Source organism: Chiloscyllium plagiosum, unplaced genomic scaffold (assembly GCF_037043375.1).
Source record: "Chiloscyllium plagiosum isolate Xiang-an unplaced genomic scaffold, Cpla_swu_hap1 HiC_scaffold_53Y, whole genome shotgun sequence".
Classification (NCBI taxonomy): domain Eukaryota; kingdom Metazoa; phylum Chordata; class Chondrichthyes; order Orectolobiformes; family Hemiscylliidae; genus Chiloscyllium; species Chiloscyllium plagiosum.
Genome location: NW_028270192.1, coordinates 12,026,176 through 12,047,243, shown reverse-complemented (window position 1 = coordinate 12,047,243; position 21,068 = coordinate 12,026,176). Strand labels below are relative to the sequence as shown.

Below are 21,068 nucleotides of genomic sequence, written 5' to 3'. Positions count from 1 at the left end.
GGTGGGATTGGCCGTGCTAAATTGTCCCTGTAGTGCCCAGGGATGTACAGGTTAGGGTGGGATTGACCGTGCTAAACACTCCCTGTAGTGCCCAGGGATGTGCAGGTTAGGGTGGGATTGGCCGTGCTTTATTGGCCCGTAGTGCCCAGGGATGTGCAGGTTAGGGTGGGATTGGCCGTGCTAAATTGTCCCGTAGTGCCCAGGGATGTGCAGGTTAGGGTGGGATTGGCCGTGCTAAATTGTCCCCGTAGTGCCCAGGGATGTGCAGGTTACGGTGGGATTGGCCGTGCTAAATTGTCCCCGTAGTGCCCAGGGATGTGCAGGTTAGGGTGGGATTAGTCCGGGGGAAATGCAGTTTAATCAGGAAGCGGGTAAGGATTCCTCTTCAGAAGGTCAGTGTGGACTTGTTGGGGCGATTGACCTCTGTCCAGGGACTCTGATTACTCCCTCCCTCTCTCTCTCTGTCCCTCTCTGTCTCTCTCCCCACCCCACAGCCGACGTGACCCCTGTTGAGATTCTCCAGCAGCGCGCGTTTCCCCCTCCCTTTCCCCCCCGCGTCTCGAAAACCCCTCCCAGGAACCCTCCGCAACGTCCGAACGATTAGATTTATTTAGACGCCTCACCCCCCCCAGGGTCTCCCCACCCCCCCACCGGCTGCGTTCAGGCCAGCATGCGGACGGCGATCAGCGCCAGGACGTAGCCGGTGAGAGGCGCCGGTGCCACCGGCTCTCCCCGGTTCGCGGTCTGGGTGGCCCGGATCCAGTCCAGGTAAGCGCCCGGCCGGGTATAGACCCCCACCTTCTGGGGCAGCCCGCACTGCAACCCGAAACTCGAGACCCCCAGCAGGTAGAAGCAGGAGTCCCGGCGGTCGAAGCACTCCAGGGGTCCCCCGCTGTCTCCCTGGGTGGGGGGGGGGAGAGGATATAACGCTGTGTGAGTGGGACACGGGGATTACACCCCCTGGGTGGGGGGGGAGAGGATATAACGCTGTGTGAGTGGGACACGGGGATTACACCCCCTGGGTGGGGGGGGGAGAGGATATAACGCAGTGCGAGTGGGACACGGGGATTACACCCCCATGGGTGGGGGGAGAGGATATAACGCAGTGTGAGTGGGACACGGGGATTACACCCCCTGGGTGGGGTGTGAGGGGGTGGGGGAGAGGATATAACGCAGTGTGAGTGGGACACGGGGATTACACCCCCTGGGTGGGGGGGGAGAGGATATAACGCAGTGTGAGTGGGACACGGGGATTACACCCCCTGGGTGGGGGGGGGAGAGGATATAACGCAGTGTGAGTGGGACACGGGGATTACACCCCCTGGGTGGGGGGGAGAGGATATAACGCAGTGTGAGTGGGACACGGGGATTACACCCCCTGGGTGGGGGGGAGAGGATATAACGCAGTGTGAGTGGGACACGGGGATTACACCCCCTGGGTGGGGGGGTGAGAGGATATATCGCAGTGTGAGTGGGACACGGGGATTACACCCCCTGGGTGGGGGGGTGAGAGGATATATCGCAGTGTGAGTGGGACACGGGGATTACACCCCCTGGGTGGGGGGGAGAGGATATAACGCAGTGTGAGTGGGACACGGGGATTACACCCTCTGGGTGGGGGGGAGAGGATATAACGCAGTGTGAGTGGGACACGGGGATTACACCCCCTGGGTGGGGGGGGAGAGGATATAACGCAGTGTGAGTGGGACACGGGGATTACACCCCCTGGGTGGGGGGGGGAGAGGATATAACGCAGTGTGAGTGGGACACGGGGATTACACCCCCTGGGTGGGGGGGAGAGGATATAACGCAGTGTGAGTGGGACACGGGGATTACACCCCCTGGGTGGGGGGGGGGGAGAGGATATAACGCAGTGTGAGTGGGACACGGGGATTACACCCCCTGGGTGGGGGGGAGAGGATATAACGCAGTGTGAGTGGGACACGGGGATTACACCCCCTGGGTGGGGGGGAGAGGATATAACGCAGTGTGAGTGGGACACGGGGATTACACCCCCTGGGTGGGGGGGGAGAGGATATAACGCAGTGTGAGTGGGACATGGGGATTACACCCCCTGGGTGGGGGGGAGAGGATATAACGCAGTGTGAGTGGGACACGGGGATTACACCCCCTGGGTGTGGGGGAGAGGATATAACGCTGTGTGAGTGGGACATGGGGATTACACCCCCTGGGTGGGGGGGGGAGAGGATATAACGCAGTGTGAGTGGGACACGGGGATTACACCCCCTGGGTGGGGGGAGAGGATATAACGCAGTGTGAGTGGGACACGGGGATTACACCCCCATGGGTGGGGGGGGGGAGAGGATATAACGCAGTGTGAGTGGGACACGGGGATTACACCCCCTGGGTGGGGGGGGGAGAGGATATAACGCAGTGTGAGTGGGACACGGGGATTACACCCCCTGGGTGGGGGGGGAGAGGATATAACGCAGTGTGAGTGGGACACGGGGATTACACCCCCTGGGTGGGGGGGGGAGAGGATATAACGCTGTGTGAGTGGGACACGGGGATTACACCCCCTGGGTGGGGGGGAGAGGATATAACGCAGTGTGAGTGGGACACGGGGATTACACCCTCTGGGTGGGGGGGAGAGGATATAACGCAGTGTGAGTGGGACACGGGGATTACACCCCCTGGGTGGGGGGGGAGAGGATATAACGCAGTGTGAGTGGGACACGGGGATTACACCCCCTGGGTGGGGGGGGAGAGGATATAACGCAGTGTGAGTGGGACACGGGGATTACACCCCCTGGGAGGGGTGTGGGGGGGTGGGGGAGAGGATATAACGCAGTGTGAGTGGGACACGGGGGTAGGGGGTGACACACACAGAGATAGGGAGGGGGTGTAGGGGGCTGGAGGGGGTGACACACACAGAGATAGGGAGGGGGTGTAGGGGGCCGGAGGGGGTGACACACACAGAGATAGGGAGGGGGTGTAGGGGGTGACACACACAGAGATAGGGAGGGGGTGTAGGGGGCTGGAGGGGGTTACACACACAGAGATAGGGAGGGGGTGTAGGGGGCTGGAGGGGGTGACACATACAGAGATAGGGAGGGGTGTAGGGGGCTGGAGGGGGGTGACACACACAGAGATAGGGAGGGGGTGTAGGGGGTGACACACACAGAGATAGGGAGGGGGTGTAGGGGGCGGGAGGCGGGAAGCTGAGGTTTACCTGACCACACTGGTCGATGCCACTGTGACTGGACAGTGTACGGGCGATAATGGTGCATTTACCTGGCAGCCATCGACAAGTCCAGCCTCAAAGCCAGCACATCGCATGCGCGGGGTAATGATCCCATCGTACCAGTCCTGTTGGTTACACACCTTGTTGGGTATCAGGTCAACTTCTGCCTCCTGCAGGATATCTGACGATGGACCTGGGACAGACGGACAGAACGGGGAAATTCAACTGCCTGCCCTTCAGGGGAGCTAACAACAGGACCCCCTTCCACACCAGGGCAGATACAGCACCCGCTCCCACAGCACCCGCTCCCTCAGCACTGACCCTCCCACAGCACCCGCTCCCTCAGCACTGACCCTCCCACAGCACCCACTCCCTCAGCACTGACCCTCCCTCAGCACTGACCCTCCCACAGCACCCGCTCCCTCAGCACTGACCCTCCCACAGCACCCACTCCCTCAGCACTGACCCTCCCTCAGCACTGACCGTCCCACAGCACCCGCTCCCACAGCACCCGCTCCCTCAGCACTGACCGTCCCACAGCACCCGCTCCCTCAGCACTGACCCTCCCACAGCACCCACGCCCTCAGCACTGACCCTCCCACAGCACTGACCCTCCCTCAGCACTGATCCTCCCTCAGCACTGACCCTCCCACAGCACTGACCCTCCCACAGCACCCGCTCCCTCAGCACTGACCGTCCCACAGCACCCGCTCCCTCAGCACTGACCCTCCCTCAGCACTGACCCTCCCACAGCACTGACCCTCCCACAGCACCCACTCCCTCAGCACTGACCCTCCCACAGCACCCACTCCCTCAGCACTGACTCTCCCACAGCACCCACTCCCTCAGCACTGACCCTCCCACAGCACCCACTCCCTCAGCACTGACCCTCCCTCAGCACCCGCTCCCTCAGCACTGACCCTCCCTCAGCACCCACTCCCTCAGCACCCGCTCCCTCAGCACTGACCCTCCCTCAGCACTGACCCTCCCACAGCACTGACCCTCCCACAGCACCCACTCCCTCAGCACTGACCCTCCCACAGCACCCACTCCCTCAGCACTGACCCTCCCTCAGCACTGACCGTCCCACAGCACCCGCTCCCTCAGCACTGACCCTCCCACAGCACCCGCTCCCTCAGCACTGACCCTCCCACAGCACCCACTCCCACAGCACTGACCCTCCCACAGCACCCACTCCCTCAGCACTGACCCTCCCACAGCACCCGCTCCCTCAGCACTGACCCTCCCACAGCACCCACTCCCTCAGCACTGACCCTCCCTCAGCACTGACCCTCCCTCAGCACTGACCCTCCCACAGCACCCGCTCCCACAGCACTGACCCTCCCTCAGCACTGACCCTCCCTCAGCACCCGCTCCCTCAGCACTGACCCTCCCACAGCACTGACCCTCCCACAGCACCCGCTCCCTCAGCACCGACCCTCCCATAGCACCCACTCCCTCAGCACTGACCCTCCCACAGCACCCGCTCCCTCAGCACTGACCCTCCCACAGCACCCGCTCCCTCAGCACTGACCCTCCCACAGCACCCGCTCCCACAGCACTGACCCTCCCACAGCACCCGCTCCCTCAGCACCGACCCTCCCATAGCACCCACTCCCTCAGCACTGACCCTCCCACAGCACCCGCTCCCTCAGCACTGACCCTCCCTCAGCACTGACCCTCCCACAGCACCCGCTCCCTCAGCACTGACCCTCCCACAGCACTGACCCTCCCACAGCACCCACTCCCTCAGCACTGACCCTCCCACAGCACCCGCTCCCTCAGCACTGACCCTCCCACAGCACCCGCTCCCTCAGCACTGACCCTCCCACAGCACCCGCTCCCTCAGCACTGACCCTCCCTCAGCACCCGCTCCCTCAGCACTGACCGTCCCACAGCACCCGCTCCCTCAGCACTGACCCTCCCACAGCACCCGCTCCCACAGCACTGACCCTCCCACAGCACCCGCTCCCACAGCACCCGCTCCCTCAGCACTGACCCTCCCTCAGCACTGACCCACCCACAGCACTGACCCTCCCTCAGCGCCCGCTCCCTCAGCACTGACCCTCCCACAGCACTGACCCTCCCACAGCACCCGCTCCCTCAGCACTAACCGTCCCACAGCACCCGCTCCCTCAGCACTGACCCTCCCTCAGCACCCGCTCCCTCAGCACTGACCCTCCCACAGCACCCGCTCCCTCAGCACTGACCCTCCCACAGCACCCACTCCCTCAGCACTGACCCTCCCACAGCGCCCACTCCCTCAGCACTGACCCTCCCTCAGCACTGACCCTCCCACAGCACCCGCTCCCTCAGCACTGACCCTCCCACAGCACCCACTCCCTCAGCACTGACCCTCCCACAGCACCCGCTCCCTCAGCACTGACCCTCCCTCAGCACTGACCCTCCCACAGCACCCGCTCCCTCAGCACTGACCCTCCCACAGCGCCCACTCCCTCAGCACTGACCCTCCCACAGCACCCGCTCCCTCAGCACTGACCCTCCCACAGCACTGACCCTCCCACAGCACCCGCTCCCTCAGCCCTGACCCTCCCACAGCACCCACCCCCTCAGCACTGACCCTCCCACAGCACCCACTCCCTCATCACCCACCTACCACAGCACCCACTCCCTCAGCACTGACCCTCCCACAGCACCCACTCCCTCAGCACTGACCCTCCCACAGCACTGACCCTCCCTCAGCACTGACCCTCCCTTAGCACCCACTCACTCAGCACTGACCCTCCCACAGCACCCACTACTCAGCACTGACCCTCCCTCAGCAACCAGTCCCTCAGCACTGACCCTCCCTCAGCACCCACTCCCTCAGCACTGACCCTCCCACAGCACCCGCTCCCTCAGCACTGACCCTCCCTCAGCAACCAGTCCCTCAGCACTGACCCTCCCTCAGCACCCACTCCCTCAGCACTGACCCTCCCACAGCACCCGCTCCCTCAGCACTGACCCTCCCACAGCACCCACTCCCTCAGCACTGACCCTCCCACAGCACCCGCTCCCTCAGCACTGACCCTCCCACAGCACCCACTCCCTCATCACCCACCTACCACAGCACCCACTCCCTCAGCACTGACCCTCCCTCAGCACCCACTCCCTCAGCACTGACCCTCCCACAGCACCCACTCCCTCAGCACTGACCCTCCCACAGCACTGACCCTCCCTCAGCACTGACCCTCCCACAGCACCCACTCACTCAGCACTGACCCTCCCACAGCACCCACTTCCCCAGCACTGACCCTCCCACAGCACTGACCCTCCCTCAGCACTGACCCTCCCACAGCACCTGCTCCCTCAGCGCTGACCCCCCACAGCACCCGCTCCATCAGCACTGACCCTCCCACAGCACCCACTCCCTCATCACCCATCTACCACAGCACCCACTCCCTCAGCACTGACCCTCCCTCAGCACTGACCCTCCCTCAGCACCCACTCCCTCAGCACTGACCCTCCCTCAGCACTGAACCTCCCACAGCATCCGCTACCTCAGCACTGACCCTCCCACAGCACTGACCCTCCCTCAGCACTGACCCTCCCACAGCACCCGCTACCTCAGCACTGACCCTCCCACAGCACCCACTCCCTCAGCACTGACCCTCCCACAGCACCCGCTCCCTCAGCACTGACCCTCCCTCAGCACCCACTCCCTCAGCACTGACCCTCCCACAGCACCCACTCCCTCAGCACTGACCCTCCCTCAGCACTGACCCTCGCACAGCACCCACACCCTCAGCACTGACCCTCCCTCAGCACCCACTCCCTCAGCACTGACCCTCCCACAGCACCCGCTCCCTCAGCACTGACCCTCCCTCAGCACTGAACCTCCCACAGCATCCGCTACCTCAGAACTGACCCTCCCTCAGCACTGACCCTCCCACAGCACCCGCTCCCTCAGCACTGACCCTCCAACAGCACCTACTCTCTCAGCACTGACCCTCCCTCAGCACTGACCCTCCCACAGCACCCACTCCCTCAGCACTGACCCTCCCACAGCACTGACCCTCCCACAGCACCCACTCCCTCAGCACTGACCCTCCCACAGCACCCACTCCCTCAGCACTGACCCTCCCACAGCACCCACTCCCTCAGCACTGACCCTCCCACAGCATCCGCTACCTCAGAACTGACCCTCCCTCAGCACTGACCCTCCCACAGCACCCGCTCCCTCAGCACTGACCCTCCCACAGCACCCACTCCCTCAGCACTGACCCTCCCACAGCACCCGCTCCCTCAGCACTGACCCTCCCACAGCACCCACTCCCTCAGCACTGACCCTCCCTCAGCACTGACCCTCGCACATGGCCCACTCCCTAAGCACTGACCGTCCCACAGCTCTGACCCTCCCACAGCACCCACTCCCTCAACACTGACCCTCCCACTGCACCCGCTCCCTCAGCACTGACCCTCCCACAGCAATGACCCTCCCACAGCACCCGCTCCCTCAGCACTGACCCTCCAACAGCACCTACTCTCTCAGCACTGACCCTCCCTCAGCACTGACCCTCCCACAGCACCCACTCCTTCAGCACTGACCCTCCCACAGCAATCACTCCCTCAGCACTGACCCTCCCACAGCACCCGCTCCCTCAGCACTGACCCTCCCACAGCACCCACTCCTTCAGCACTGACCCTCCCTCAGCACTGACCCTCGCACATGGCCCACTCCCTAAGCACTGACCGTCCCACAGCTCTGACCCTCCCACAGCACCCACTCCCTCAACACTGACCCTCCCACAGCACCCGCTCCCTCAGCACTGACCCTCCCACAGAATGACCCTCCCACAGCACCCGCTCCCTCAGCACTGACCCTCCAACAGCACCTACTCTCTCAGCACTGACCCTCCCTCAGCACTGACCCTCCCACAGCACCCACTCCCTCAGCACTGACCCTCCCACAGCACCCACTCCCTCAGCACTGACCCTCCCTCAGCACTGACCCTCGCACATGGCCCACTCCCTAAGCACTGACCGTCCCACAGCACTGACCCTCCCACAGCACCCACTCCTTCAGCACTGACCCTCCCTCAGCACTGATCCTCGCACATGGCCCACTCCCTAAGCACTGACCCTCCCACAGCACCCACTCCCTCAGCACTGACCCTCCCTCAGCACTGACCCTCCCTCAGCACTGACCCTCCCACAGCACACACTCCCTCAACACTGACCCTCCCACAGCACCCACTCCCTCAGCACTGACCCTCCCACAGCACCCACCTCCTCAGCACTGACCCTCCCACAGCACCTGCTCCCTCAGCGCTGACCCCCCACAGCACCCGCTCCATCAGCACTGACCCTCCCACAGCACCCACTCCCTCATCACCCATCTACCACAGCACCCACTCCCTCAGCACTGACCCTCCCTCAGCACTGACCCTCCCTCAGCACCCACTCCCTCAGCACTGACCCTCCCACAGCACCCGCTCCCTCAGCACTGACCCTCCCTCAGCACTGACCCTCCCTCAGCACTGACCCTCCCTCAGCACCCACTCCCTCAGCACTGACCCTCCCACAGCACCCGCTACCTCAGCACTGACCCTCCCACAGCACCCACTCCCTCAGCACTGACCCTCCCACAGCACCCGCTCCCTCAGCACTGACCCTCCCTCAGCACTGAACCTCCCACAGCATCCGCTACCTCAGAACTGACCCTCCCTCAGCACTGACCCTCCCACAGCACCCGCTACCTCAGCACTGACCCTCCCACAGCACCCGCTCCCTCAGCACTGACCCTCCAACAGCACCTACTCTCTCAGCACTGACCCTCCCTCAGCACTGACCCTCCCACAGCACCCACTCCCTCAGCACTGACCCTCCCACAGCACCCACTCCCTCAGCACTGACCCTCCCAACGTGCTGACCTTCTGGTGAAGCAACACTCCTTACCCTTGGTCTCCCTCGCTCCCCAGCCGGTGATGTAGCAGGGGTTGAGCTGGGTCAGTTGTCGGTGGGGGTCGGGCAGGCAGATGGGCTGGACGTATGGGGAGTAGACGATGTCCTGGTGCAGTCTCAGTAACGCCACGTCGTGGTCCAGGGTCTCTCTGTTGAACTCTTCGTGCTGCAGGATCCTGTCCACCACCAGCACTCGGGTGTGGGCACCAAACCTGGAGCGCTGGTGAAGCCCAGTCACCACCAACCAGGAAAACCGGTCACTGGGAGGGAGTGGGCAAGGAGGGGGGGGCAAGAGTGAGAGACCCTTTCCCATTGACCGCGAGACCCCAGACCCACTGACCGTGTGACCCCAGACCCACTGACCGTGAGACCCCAGACCCACTGACCGTGAGACCACAGACCCATTGACCGCGAGACCCCAGACCCACTGACCGTGAGACCCCAGACCCACTGACCGTGAGACCCCAGACCCACTGACCGTGAGACCACAGACCCACTGACCGTGAGGCCCTTTCCCATTGACCGTGGGACCCCAGACCCACTCCCATTGACCATGAGACCCTTTCCCATTGACCGTGTGACCCCAGACCCACTGACCGTGAGGCCCTTTCCCATTGACCGTGAGACCCCAGACCCACTCCCATTGACCGTGAGACCCTTTCCCATTGACTGTGAGACGCCAGACCCACTGACCGTGAGACCCCAGACCCACTGACCGTGTGACCCCAGACCCACTGACCGTGAGACCCCAGACCCACTGACCGTGAGACCCCAGACCCACTGACCGTGTGACCCCAGACCCACTGACCGTGAGACCACAGACCCATTGACCGCGAGACCCCAGACCCACTGACCGTGTGACCCCAGACCCACTGACCGTGTGACCCCAGACCCACTGACCGTGAGACCACAGACCCATTGACCGCGAGACCCCAGACCCACTGACCATGAGACCCTTTCCCATTGACCGTGAGACCCCAGACCCACTGACCGTGTGACCCCAGACCCACTGACCGTGTGACCCCAGACCCATTGACCGTGTGACCCCAGACCCACTGACCGTGTGACCCCAGACCCATTGACCGCGAGACCCCAGACCCACTGACCATGAGACCCTTTCCCATTGACCGTGAGACCCCAGACCCACTGACCATGAGACCCTTTCCCATTGACCGCGAGACCCCAGACCCACTGACCGTGTGACCCTTTCCCATTGATCGTGAGACCCCAGACCCACTGACCATGGGACCCTTTCCCATTGACCGTGAGACCCCAGACCCACTGACCGTGGGACCCTTTCCCATTGACCGTGAGACCCCAGACCCATTGACCGCGAGACCCCAGACCCACTGACCGTGTGACCCTTTCCCATTGACCGTGAGACCCCAGACCCACTGACCGTGGGACCCTTTCCCATTGACCGTGAGACCCCAGACCCATTGACCGTGAGACCCCAGTCCCACTCCCACTGACCGTGAGACCCTTTCCCATTGACCGTGAGACCCCAGACCCACTGACCATGAGACCCCAGACCCACTGACCGTGAGATCCTTTCCCTTGACCGTGAGACTCCAGTCCCATTCCCATTATCTGTGAGACCCTTTCCCTTGACCATGAGATCCCAGATCCACTCCCATTGTCCATTAGACCCTTGCCCATTGACCGTCAGACCTCAGACCCTCTCTTATTGACCATGCGTCCCATTCCCATTATCTCTGAAACCCTTTCCCATGACCGTGAGACCCCAGATCCACTCCCATTGTCTGTGAGACCCCAGACCCTTTCCCATTGACCATGAGATCCCAGTCCCATTCCCATTATCCGTGAGACCCTTTCCCTTGACCGTGAGATCCCAGTCCCATTCCCATTATCCGTGAGACCCTTTCCCTTGACCATGAGATCCCAGATCCACTCCCATTGTCCATTAGACCCTTGCCCATTGACCGTCAGACCTCAGACCCTCTCTTATTGACCATGCGTCCCACTCCCATTGATCGTGAGACCCTTTCCCATTGACCGTGAGACCCCAAACCCACTCCCATTGACCGTTAGACCCTTTCCCATTGACTATGAGACCCCAGACCCACTCCGATTGTCTGTGAGACCCCAGACCCTTTCCCATTGACTGTGAGATCCCAGTCCCATTCTCATTATCCATGAGATCCTTTCCCATTGACTGTGAGATCCCAGTCCCGCTCCCATTGACTGTGAGACCCTTTCCCATTGATTATGAGATCCCACTCCCACTCCCATTGTCCATGAGACCCTTTTCAATTAATCATTGAGATCCCAGACACTCCCATTGTCTGTGAGACGCTTTCCCGTTGACTATGAGACCCCAGACCCACTCCCATTGACCATGAGACCCAGACCCACTCCCATTAACCGTGAGACCCTTTCCCATTGACCGTGAGATCCCAGACCCACTCCCATTGACCGTGAGATCCCAGTCCCACTCCCACTGACCATGAGACACATTCCCATTGATCATGAGATCCCAGGCCCACTCCCATTGTCTGTGAGACCCTTTCTCATTGACCATGAGACCCCAGACCCACTCCCATTGACTGTGAGACCCACTCCCATTGACGGTGAGATCCCAGACCCACTCCCATTGACCGTGAGACCCTTTCCCATTGACCGTGAGATCCCAGTCCCACTCCCATTGACGGTGAGATCCCAGACCCACTCCCATTGACCGTGAGACCCTTTCCCATTGACCGTGAGATCCCAGTCCCACTCCCATTGACGGTGAGATCCCAGACCCACTCCCATTGACCGTGAGACCCTTTCCCATTGACCGTGAGATCCCAGACCCACTCCCATTGACCGTGAGACCCTTTCCCATTGACCGTGAGATCCCAGTCCCACTCCCATTGACGGTGAGATCCCAGACCCACTCCCATTGACCGTGAGACCCTTTCCCATTGACCGTGAGATCCCAGTCCCACTCCCATTGACCGTGAGATCCCAGTCCCACTCCCATTGACCGTGTGACCCTTTCCCATTGACCGTGAGACCCCAGACCCACTCCCATTGTCTGTGAGATCCCAGTCCCACTCCCATTGACCGTGTGACCCTTTCCCATTGATCAGGAGATCCCAGACCCACTCCCATTGTCTGTGAGATCCTTTCCAATTGGCTATGAGACCCCAGACCCACTCCCATTGACCGTGTGACCCTTTCCCATTGATCAGGAGATCCCAGACCCACTCCCATTGTCTGTGAGATCCTTTCCAATTGGCTATGAGACCCCAGACCCACTCCCATTGACTGTGAGAACCCAGACCCACTCCCATTGACCGTGAGACCCAGACCCACTCCCATTGACCGTGAGACCCAGACCCACTCCCATTGACTGAGACCCAGACCCACTCCCATTGACTGTGAGACCCAGACCCACTCCCATTGACTGTGAGACCCCAGACCCACTCCCATTGACCGTGAGACCCCAGACCCACTCCCATTGACCGTGAGACCCAGACCCACTCCCATTGACTGTGAGACCCAGACCCTCTCCCATTGACCGTGAGACCCAGACCCACTCCCATTGACTGGGAGATCCCAGACCCACTCCCATTGACCGTGAGACCCAGACCCACTCCCATTGACTGGGAGATCCCAGACCCACTCCCATTGACCGTGAGACCCCAGACCCACTCCCATTGACCGTGAGACCCCAGACCCACTCCCATTGACCGTGAGACCCCAGACCCACTCCCATTGACTGTGAGACCCAGACCCACTCCCATTGACCGTGAGACCCCAGACCCACTCCCATTGACTGTGAGACCCCAGACCCACTCCCATTGTCCGTGAGACCCCAGACCCACTCCCATTGACTGTGAGACCCAGACCCACTCCCATTGTCCGTGAGACCCCAGACCCTCTCCCATTGACTGGGAGATCCCTGACCCTCTCCCATTGATTGTGAGACCCCAGACCCACTGCCATTGTCCGTGAGACCCCAGACCCACTCCCATTGACTGTGAGACCCAGACCCACTCCCATTGTCCGTGAGACCCCAGACCCTCTCCCATTGACTGGGAGATCCCAGACCCTCTCCCATTGTCCGTGAGACCCCAGACCCACTCCCATTGTCCGTGAGACCCCAGACCCACTCCCATTGTCCGTGAGACCCCAGACCCACACCCATTGACTGTGAGACCCCAGACCCTCTCCCATTGTCCGTGAGACCCCAGACCCACTCCCATTGACTGTGAGACTCAGACCCACTCCTATTGTCCGTGAGACCCCAGACCCTCTCCCATTGACTGGGAGATCCCTGACCCTCTCCCATTGACTGGGAGATCCCTGACCCTCTCCCATTGACTGTGAGACCCCAGACCCACTCCCATTGTCCGTGAGACCCCAGACCCTCTCCCATTGACTGGGAGATCCCTGACCCTCTCCCATTGACTGTGAGACCCCAGACCCACTCCCATTGTCCGTGAGACCCCAGACCCTCTCCCATTGACTGGGAGATCCCTGACCCTCTCCCATTGACCGTGAGACCCCAGACCCACTCCCATTGACTGTGAGACCCCAGACCCACTCCCATTGTCCGTGAGACCCCTGACCCTCTCCCATTGACCGTGAGACCCAGACCCACTCCCATTGACTGTGAGACCCAGACCCACTCCCATTGTCCGTGAGACCCCAGACCCACTCCCATTGACTGTGAGACCCCAGACCCACTCCCATTGACTGTGAGACCCAGACCCACTCCCATTGTCCGTGAGACCCCAGACCCACTCCCATTGTCCGTGAGACCCCAGACCCACTCCCATTGACTGTGAGACCCAGACCCACTCCCATTGTCCGTGAGACCCCAGACCCTCTCCCATTGTCCGTGAGACCCCAGACCCACTCCCATTGTCCGTGAGACCCCAGACCCACTCCCATTGACTGTGAGACCCAGACCCACTCCCATTGTCCGTGAGACCCCAGACCCTCTCCCATTTTCCGTGAGACCCCAGACCCTCTCCCATTGACTGTGAGACCCAGACCCACTCCCATTGTCTGTGAGACCCAGACCCACTCCCATTGTCCGTGAGACCCCAGACCCACTCCCATTGTCCGTGAGACCCAGACCCTCTCCCATTGACTGTGAGACCCCAGACCCACTCCCATTGTCCGTGAGACCCCAGACCCACTCCCATTGACCGTGAGACCCCAGACCCACTCCCATTGTCCGTGAGACCGAGACCCTCTCCCATTGTCCGTGAGACCCCAGACCCTCTCCCATTGACTGTGAGACCCCAGACCCACTCCCATTGTCCGTGAGACCCCAGACCCACTCCCATTGACCGTGAGACCCCAGACCCACTCCCATTGACTGTGAGACCCAGACCCACTCCCATTGTCCGTGAGTACCCCAGACCCTCTCCCATTGACTGTGAGACCCCAGACCCTCTCCCATTGACTGTGAGACCCCAGACCCACTCCCATTGTCCGTGATACCCCAGACCCTCTCCCATTGACTGTGAGACCCAGACCCACTCCCATTGTCTGTGAGACCCAGACCCACTCCCATTGTCCGTGAGACCCCAGACCCACTCCCATTGTCCGTGAGACCCAGACCCTCTCCCATTGACTGTGAGACCCCAGACCCACTCCCATTGTCCGTGAGACCCCAGACCCACTCCCATTGACCGTGAGACCCCAGACCCACTCCCATTGTCCGTGAGACCCAGACCCTCTCCCATTGTCCGTGAGACCCCAGACCCTCTCCCATTGACTGTGAGACCCCAGACCCACTCCCATTGTCCGTGAGACCCCAGACCCTCTCCCATTGACTGTGAGACCCCAGACCCTCTCCCATTGACTGTGAGACCCCAGACCCACTCCCATTGACTGGGAGATCCCTGACCCTCTCCCATTGTCCGTGAGACCCCAGACCCTCTCCCATTGACTGGGAGATCCCTGACCCTCTCCCATTGACTGTGAGACCCCAGACCCACTCCCATTGTCCGTGAGACCCCAGACCCTCTCCCATTGACTGTGAGACCCCAGACCCACTCCCATTGTCCGTGAGACCCCAGACCCTCTCCCATTGACTGGGAGATCCCTGACCCTCTCCCACTGACCGTGAAACACTTTCCCATTGACTGTGAGACCCCAGACCCTTTCCCATTGACCATGAGACCCCACTACTTCCTCTGCCAGCTCCTCCCACACACGCACCACCCTCTGGGGGAAAACGTTGCCCCTCGGGTCCCTTTTCCCCCTCTAACCTTAAATCTACCCCCCTCTAGTTCTGGACTCCCCCCCCCCCCGCACCCCAAGGGGGAAAAGACCTTGTCTATTTACCCAATCCACACCACTTCGTGATTTTATAAACCTCTATTAGGTCACCCCTCAGCCTCCCCCCACCCCAGGGAGAAAAAGACCTTGTCTATTTTCCCCACCCTCATGATGTTATAAACCTCTATAAGGTCACCCCTCAGCCTCCGACGCTCCCAGGGAAAACAGCCCCAGCCTGTCCAGCCTCTCCCTGTAGCTCAAACCCTCCAACATCCTCGTCAATCTTTTCCGAACCCCTCCCACAACATCCTTCCTGTAGCGGGGAGACCGGGATTGAACACAATATTCCAACAGGGGCCCCTAACCAATGTCCCGTACAGCCGCAACACGACCTCCCAACTCCTGTACTCAATACTCTGACCGATAAAGGAAAGCATACCCAACACCTCCTTCACTATCCTATCTACCTGCGACTCCACTTTCAAGGGGCTATCAGAACCATCAGATGCTTTCAGCTGTATGAAAGCGCGAGGGCCATGCGCTGAATGAGCGTCTATTGTCTTCCTTCCCCACCTCCCCCCACCCCCACACCCAGGGGCAGGGAATCAGAAAGCTAGCGGGTGCAGGTTAAGGTATGGAGGGATCTGGTGAAGGCTGAGAAGGTCACTGAGATATGAACATGGGGCAAAAGCTGATGACAGTGTTTTGCTGGGCTAATGTTAAGATAGCAGGAATATCCCACTAACAGCTCCCTCAGCACTGACCCTCCCACAGCACTGACCCTCCCACAGCACTGACCCTCCCACAGCACTGACCCTCCCACAGCACCCGCTCCCTCAGCACTGACCCTCCCACAGCACCCACTCCCACAGCACTGACCCTCCCACAGCACCCACTCCCTCAGCACTGACCCTCCCACAGCACCCACTCCCACAGCACTGACCCTCCCACAGCACCCACTCCCTCAGCACTGACCCTCCCACAGCACCCACTCCCTCAGCGCTGACCCTCCCTCAGCACTGACCCTCCCTCAGCACTGACCCTCCCACAGCACCCACTCCCTCAGCACTGACCCTCCCACAGCACTGACCCTCCCACAGCACTGACCCTCCCTCAGCACTGACCCTCCCACAGCACTGACCCTCCCACAGCACTGACCATCCCTCAGCACTGACTTTCCCTCAGCACTGACCCTCCCACAGCACTGACCCTCTCACAGCACCCGCTCCCTCAGCACTGACCCTCCCACAGCACTGACCCTCCCTCAGCACTGACCCTCCCTCAGCACTGACCCTCCCACAGCACCGACCCTCCCACAGCACCCACTCCCTCAGCACTGACCCTCCCTCAGCACTGACCCTCCCTCAGCACTGACCCTCCCACAGCACCCACTCCCTCAGCACTGACCCTCCCACAGCACCCGCTCCCTCAGCACTGACCCTCCCACAGCACCCACTCGCTCAGTACTGACCCTCCCACAGCACCCACTCCCTCAGCACTGACCCTCCCACAGCGCCCACTCCCTCAGCACTGACCCTCCCACAGCACCCACTCCCTCAGCACTGACCCTCTCTCAGCACTGACCCTCCCACAGCGCCCACTCCCTCAGCACTGACCCTCCCACAGCGCCCACTCCCTCAGCACTGACCCTCCCACAGCACCCACTCCCTCAGCACTGACCCTCCTGCATCACTGACCCTCCCATAGCACTGACTCTCCCTCAGCACTGATCCCCCCCCCACAGCGCCCGCTCCCTCAGCACTGACCCTCCAACAGCACCCAGTCCCTCAGCACTGACCCTCCCACAGCACTGACCCTCCCTCAGCACTGACCCTCCCACAGCACCCACTCCCTCAGCACTGACCCTCCCACAGCACCCACTCCCTCAGCACTGACCCTCCCTCAGCACTGACCCTCCCACAGCACTGACCCTCCCACAGCACCCACTCCCTCAGCACTGACCCTCCCACAGCACCCACTCCCTCAGCACTGACCCTCCCACAGCACCCACTCCCTCAGCACTGACCCTCCCACATCGCCCACTCCCACAGCACTGACCCTCCCCCAGCACCCACTCCCTCAGCACTGATCCTCCCACAGCACCCGCTCCCTCAGCACTGACCCTCCCTCAGCACCCGCTCCCTCAGCACTGACCCTCCCACAGCGCCCACTCCCTCAGCACTGACCCTCCCTCAGCACTGACCCTCCCTCAGCACTGACCCTCCCACAGCACCCACTCCCTCAGCACTGACCCTCCCTCAGCACTGACCCTCTCATAGCACTGACTCTCCCTCAGCACTGACCCTCCACAACACCCACTACCTCAGCACTGACCCTCCTACAGCACCCACTCCCTCAGCACTGACCCTCCCTCATCACTGACCCTCCCATAGCACTGAATCTCCCTCAGCACTGACCCCCCCACAGCGCCCACTCCCTCAGCACTGACTCTCCCTCAGCACTGACCCTCCCACAGCACTGACCCTCCCACAGCACCCACTCCCTCAGCACTGACCCTCCCACAGCACCCACTCCCTCAGCACTGACCCTCCCTCAGCACTGACCCTCCCTCAGCACTGACCCTCCCTCAGCACTGATCCTCCCTCAGCACTGACCCTCCCACAGCACTGACCCTCCCACAGCACTGACCCTCCCTCAGCACTGACCCTCCCTCAGCACTGACCCTCCCACAGCACCCACTCCCTCAGCACTGACCCTCCCACAGCACCCACTCCCTCAGCACTGACCGTCCCACAGCGCCCACTCCCTCAGCACTGACCCTCCCACAGCACCCACTCCCTCAGCACTGACCCTCCCTCAGCACTGACCCTCCCACAGCGCCCACTCCCTCAGCACTGACCCACCCATAGCACTGACCCTCCCACAGCACTGACCCTCCCACAGCACTGACCCTCCCTCAGCACTGACCCTCCCTCAGCACTGACCCTCCCACAGCACTGACCCTCCCACAGCACTGACCCTCCCTCATCACTGACCCTCCCTCAGCACTGACTCTCCCTCAGCACTGACCCCCCCCACAGCGCCCGCTCCCTCAGCACTGACCCTCCCACAGCGCCCACTCCCTCAGCACTGACCGTCCCACAGCGCCCACTCCCTCAGCACTGACCGTCCCACAGCGCCCACTCCCTCAGCACTGACTCTCCCTCAGCACTGACCCCCCCCACAGCGCCCGCTCCCTCAGCACTGACCCTCCCTCAGCACCCACTCCCACAGCACTGACCCCCCCCACAGCGCCCACTCCCTCAGCACTGACCGTCCCACAGCGCCCACTCCCTCAGCACTGACCCTCCCACAGCGCCCGCTCCCTCAGCACTGACCCTCCCTCAGCACTGACCCTCCCTCAGCACTGACCCTCCCTCAGCACTGACCCTCCCACAGCACCCACTCCCTCAGCACTGATCCTCCCACAGCACACACTCCCTCAGCACTGACCCTCCCTCGGCGCTGACCCTCAGTCCCTTGGTTTCCGATACACACCTTTTCCGGTCGCAAAAGCAGTGAGCTGCAGTGAGGACCCATCGCTCAGCGATAATGATTCCTCCACAGACATGCTGCTGGACATTGCGCTGGTTGTACTGGACACTGACCTGCCAGGGCCAGGCGCCGGGCAGAGCGTCCTGCCCACCCACTATCCGGCTGGACACTGGGTCACCCATCAGGGGACGTAGGCCGCAGTCTGGGGAGACAGCAAGGGACAGCCTCTTCAGAGAGAGAGAGCGATACAGGAGAGAGAGACCGAGAGAGAGAGAGAGACAGAGCGAGAGAGAGAGAGATACGGGGAAGAGAGAGAGAGAGAGAATGATACGGGGGAGAGAGACAGAGACAGAGAGAGAGAATGATACGGGGGAGAGAGAGAGAGAGAATGATACAGGGAGAGAGAGAGGGACAGAGAGAGAGAGGGACAGAGAGAGAGAGAATGATACAGGGAGAGAGACTCAGACAGAGAGAGGGACAGAGAGAGAGAGAGAGAGAATGATACTGGGAGAGAGGGACAGACACAGAGAGGGACAGACAGAGAGAGAATGATACAGGGAGAGAGAGAGGGACAGAGAGAGAGAGAATGATGCAGGGAGAGAGAAACAGAGAGAGAGAGGGACAGACAGAGAGAGAGAGAGAGAGAATGATACAGGGAGAGAGGGACAGACACAGAGAGAGAGGGACAGACAGAGAGAGAATGATACAGGGAGAGAGGGACAGACAGAGAGAGAGAAAGGGACAGACAGAGAGAGAATGATACTGGGAGAGAGACTCAGACAGAGAGAGAGAGAGAGAGGGACAGACAGAGAGAGAGAGGGACAGACAGAGAGAGAGAGAGAGAGAATGATACAGGGAGAGAGACTCAGACAGAGAGGGAGGGACAGACAGAGAGAGAGAGAGAGAATGATACTGGGAGAGAGGGACAGACACAGAGAGAGAGGGACAGACAGAGAGAGAATGATACAGGGAGAGAGACTCAGACAGAGAGAGAGGGACAGACAGAGAGAGAGAGAATGATACTGGGAGAGAGGGACAGACACAGAGAGAGAGGGACAGACAGAGAGAGAATGATACAGGGAGAGAGACTCAGACAGAGAGAGAGAGAGAGGGACAGACAGAGAGAGAATGATACAGGGAGAGAGACTCAGACAGAGAGAGAGAGAGAGGGACAGACACAGAGAGAGAGGGACAGACAGAGAGAGAATGATACAGGGAGAGAGGGACAGACAGAGAGAGAGAAAGGGACAGACAGAGAGAGAATGATACTGGGAGAGAGACTCAGACAGAGAGAGAGAGAGAGAGGGACAGACAGAGAGAGAGAGGGACAGACAGAGAGAGAGAATGATAGGGAAAGGGACTCAGAGGGAGACAAAGAGAGACAGACAGAGGGAGTAGGACAGGCAGACAGAGAGAGAGAGAATGATACAGGGAGAGAGATACAGACAGAGGGAAAGGGACAGGCAGACAGTGAGCGACAGGCAAAGAGAGAGAGAGGCAGAGAGAGACAGATACAGGCAGAGAGAGATAGAGATAAAGAGAAAGACTCAGAGAGAGAGAGAGGGACAACAAAGAGAGGGAGAGACAGAGAGACATAGAGAGAGGGGAGATAGAGAGAAAGAATCAGGGAGAGAGAGAGGAATAGAAAGAGAGAGACACGCAGTGAAAGAGAGAGAGAGACAGAGAGAGTCACAGAGACAGAGAGAGAAATACCGAGAGCGAGAGACAGAGAGAGAAAGATACAGAAAGAAAGAGGGAGGGAGGGAAGGAGGAACAGGGAGAGACAGTGAGAGAGACAGAGAGTGGTCAATGGCGAGTAACAGATAGTGACCCAGAAACACAGAGAGAGAGAGAGAGAGACACCCCCACCCCAGCCCAAACACTCCCCCACCCCAGTCTCACCTGGGTTCTTGGTAACGGTGGCCACGGGTTGAGAGAGGAGCCCGGTGAAGGACAGCACCAGGAGGAGGAGGAGGAAGGGCCACAGTCTCCCTGGACCCATGCCTCAGCTCCGACGCACTCACCCCACCCCCTCGCGCCAAAAAAACCCACCACCTCCGGCAACGTCCCGCGCGTCTCCCTCAGCTCCCCACCCAACCCTACCCCGCCAGACCTGTGAAGGGGTGGGAGGGAGAGCGAGGGGGTGATGGGGGTGGGAGGGGGGGGGGGGGGGGGAGGGGAGAAGAAAGGCGCAGAGCCGGGCTAGAGAGCTTCAGGC

At 61.2% G+C, this 21,068-nt stretch overlaps 1 protein-coding gene across 1 annotated transcript; it reads right to left on the bottom strand.

Annotated features, from left to right (window-relative positions):
• Window positions 1-660: 660 nt before the first annotated feature.
• LOC148134629 (transmembrane protease serine 12-like) lies at window positions 661-20,863 on the bottom strand. Its single transcript, XM_087985669.1, has 5 exons — window positions 20,753-20,863; window positions 18,854-19,052; window positions 9,104-9,582; window positions 3,256-3,398; window positions 661-900 (listed from the first exon to the last, which is right to left on the bottom strand). The coding sequence occupies exons 1-5, from the start codon at window positions 20,850-20,852 to the stop codon at window positions 661-663; spliced, it is 1,161 nt and encodes a 386-aa protein (XP_087841795.1). The 5' UTR covers window positions 20,853-20,863.
• Window positions 20,864-21,068: the final 205 nt, after the last annotated feature.

Coding starts and splice junctions, on each gene's coding strand:
- LOC148134629 (XM_087985669.1), bottom strand. CDS start 20,852: ATGGGTCCAGGGAGACTGTGGCCCTTCCTCCTCCTCCTCCTGGTGCTG. Junction 9,583..18,853: donor TGCTTTTGCGACCGGAAAAG/GTGTGTATCGGA, acceptor TCTCACGGTCAG/TGGGTCTGGGGTCTCACGGT. Junction 901..3,255: donor GACTTGTCGATGGCTGCCAG/GTAAATGCACCA, acceptor CCCCCCACCCAG/GGAGACAGCGGGGGACCCCT.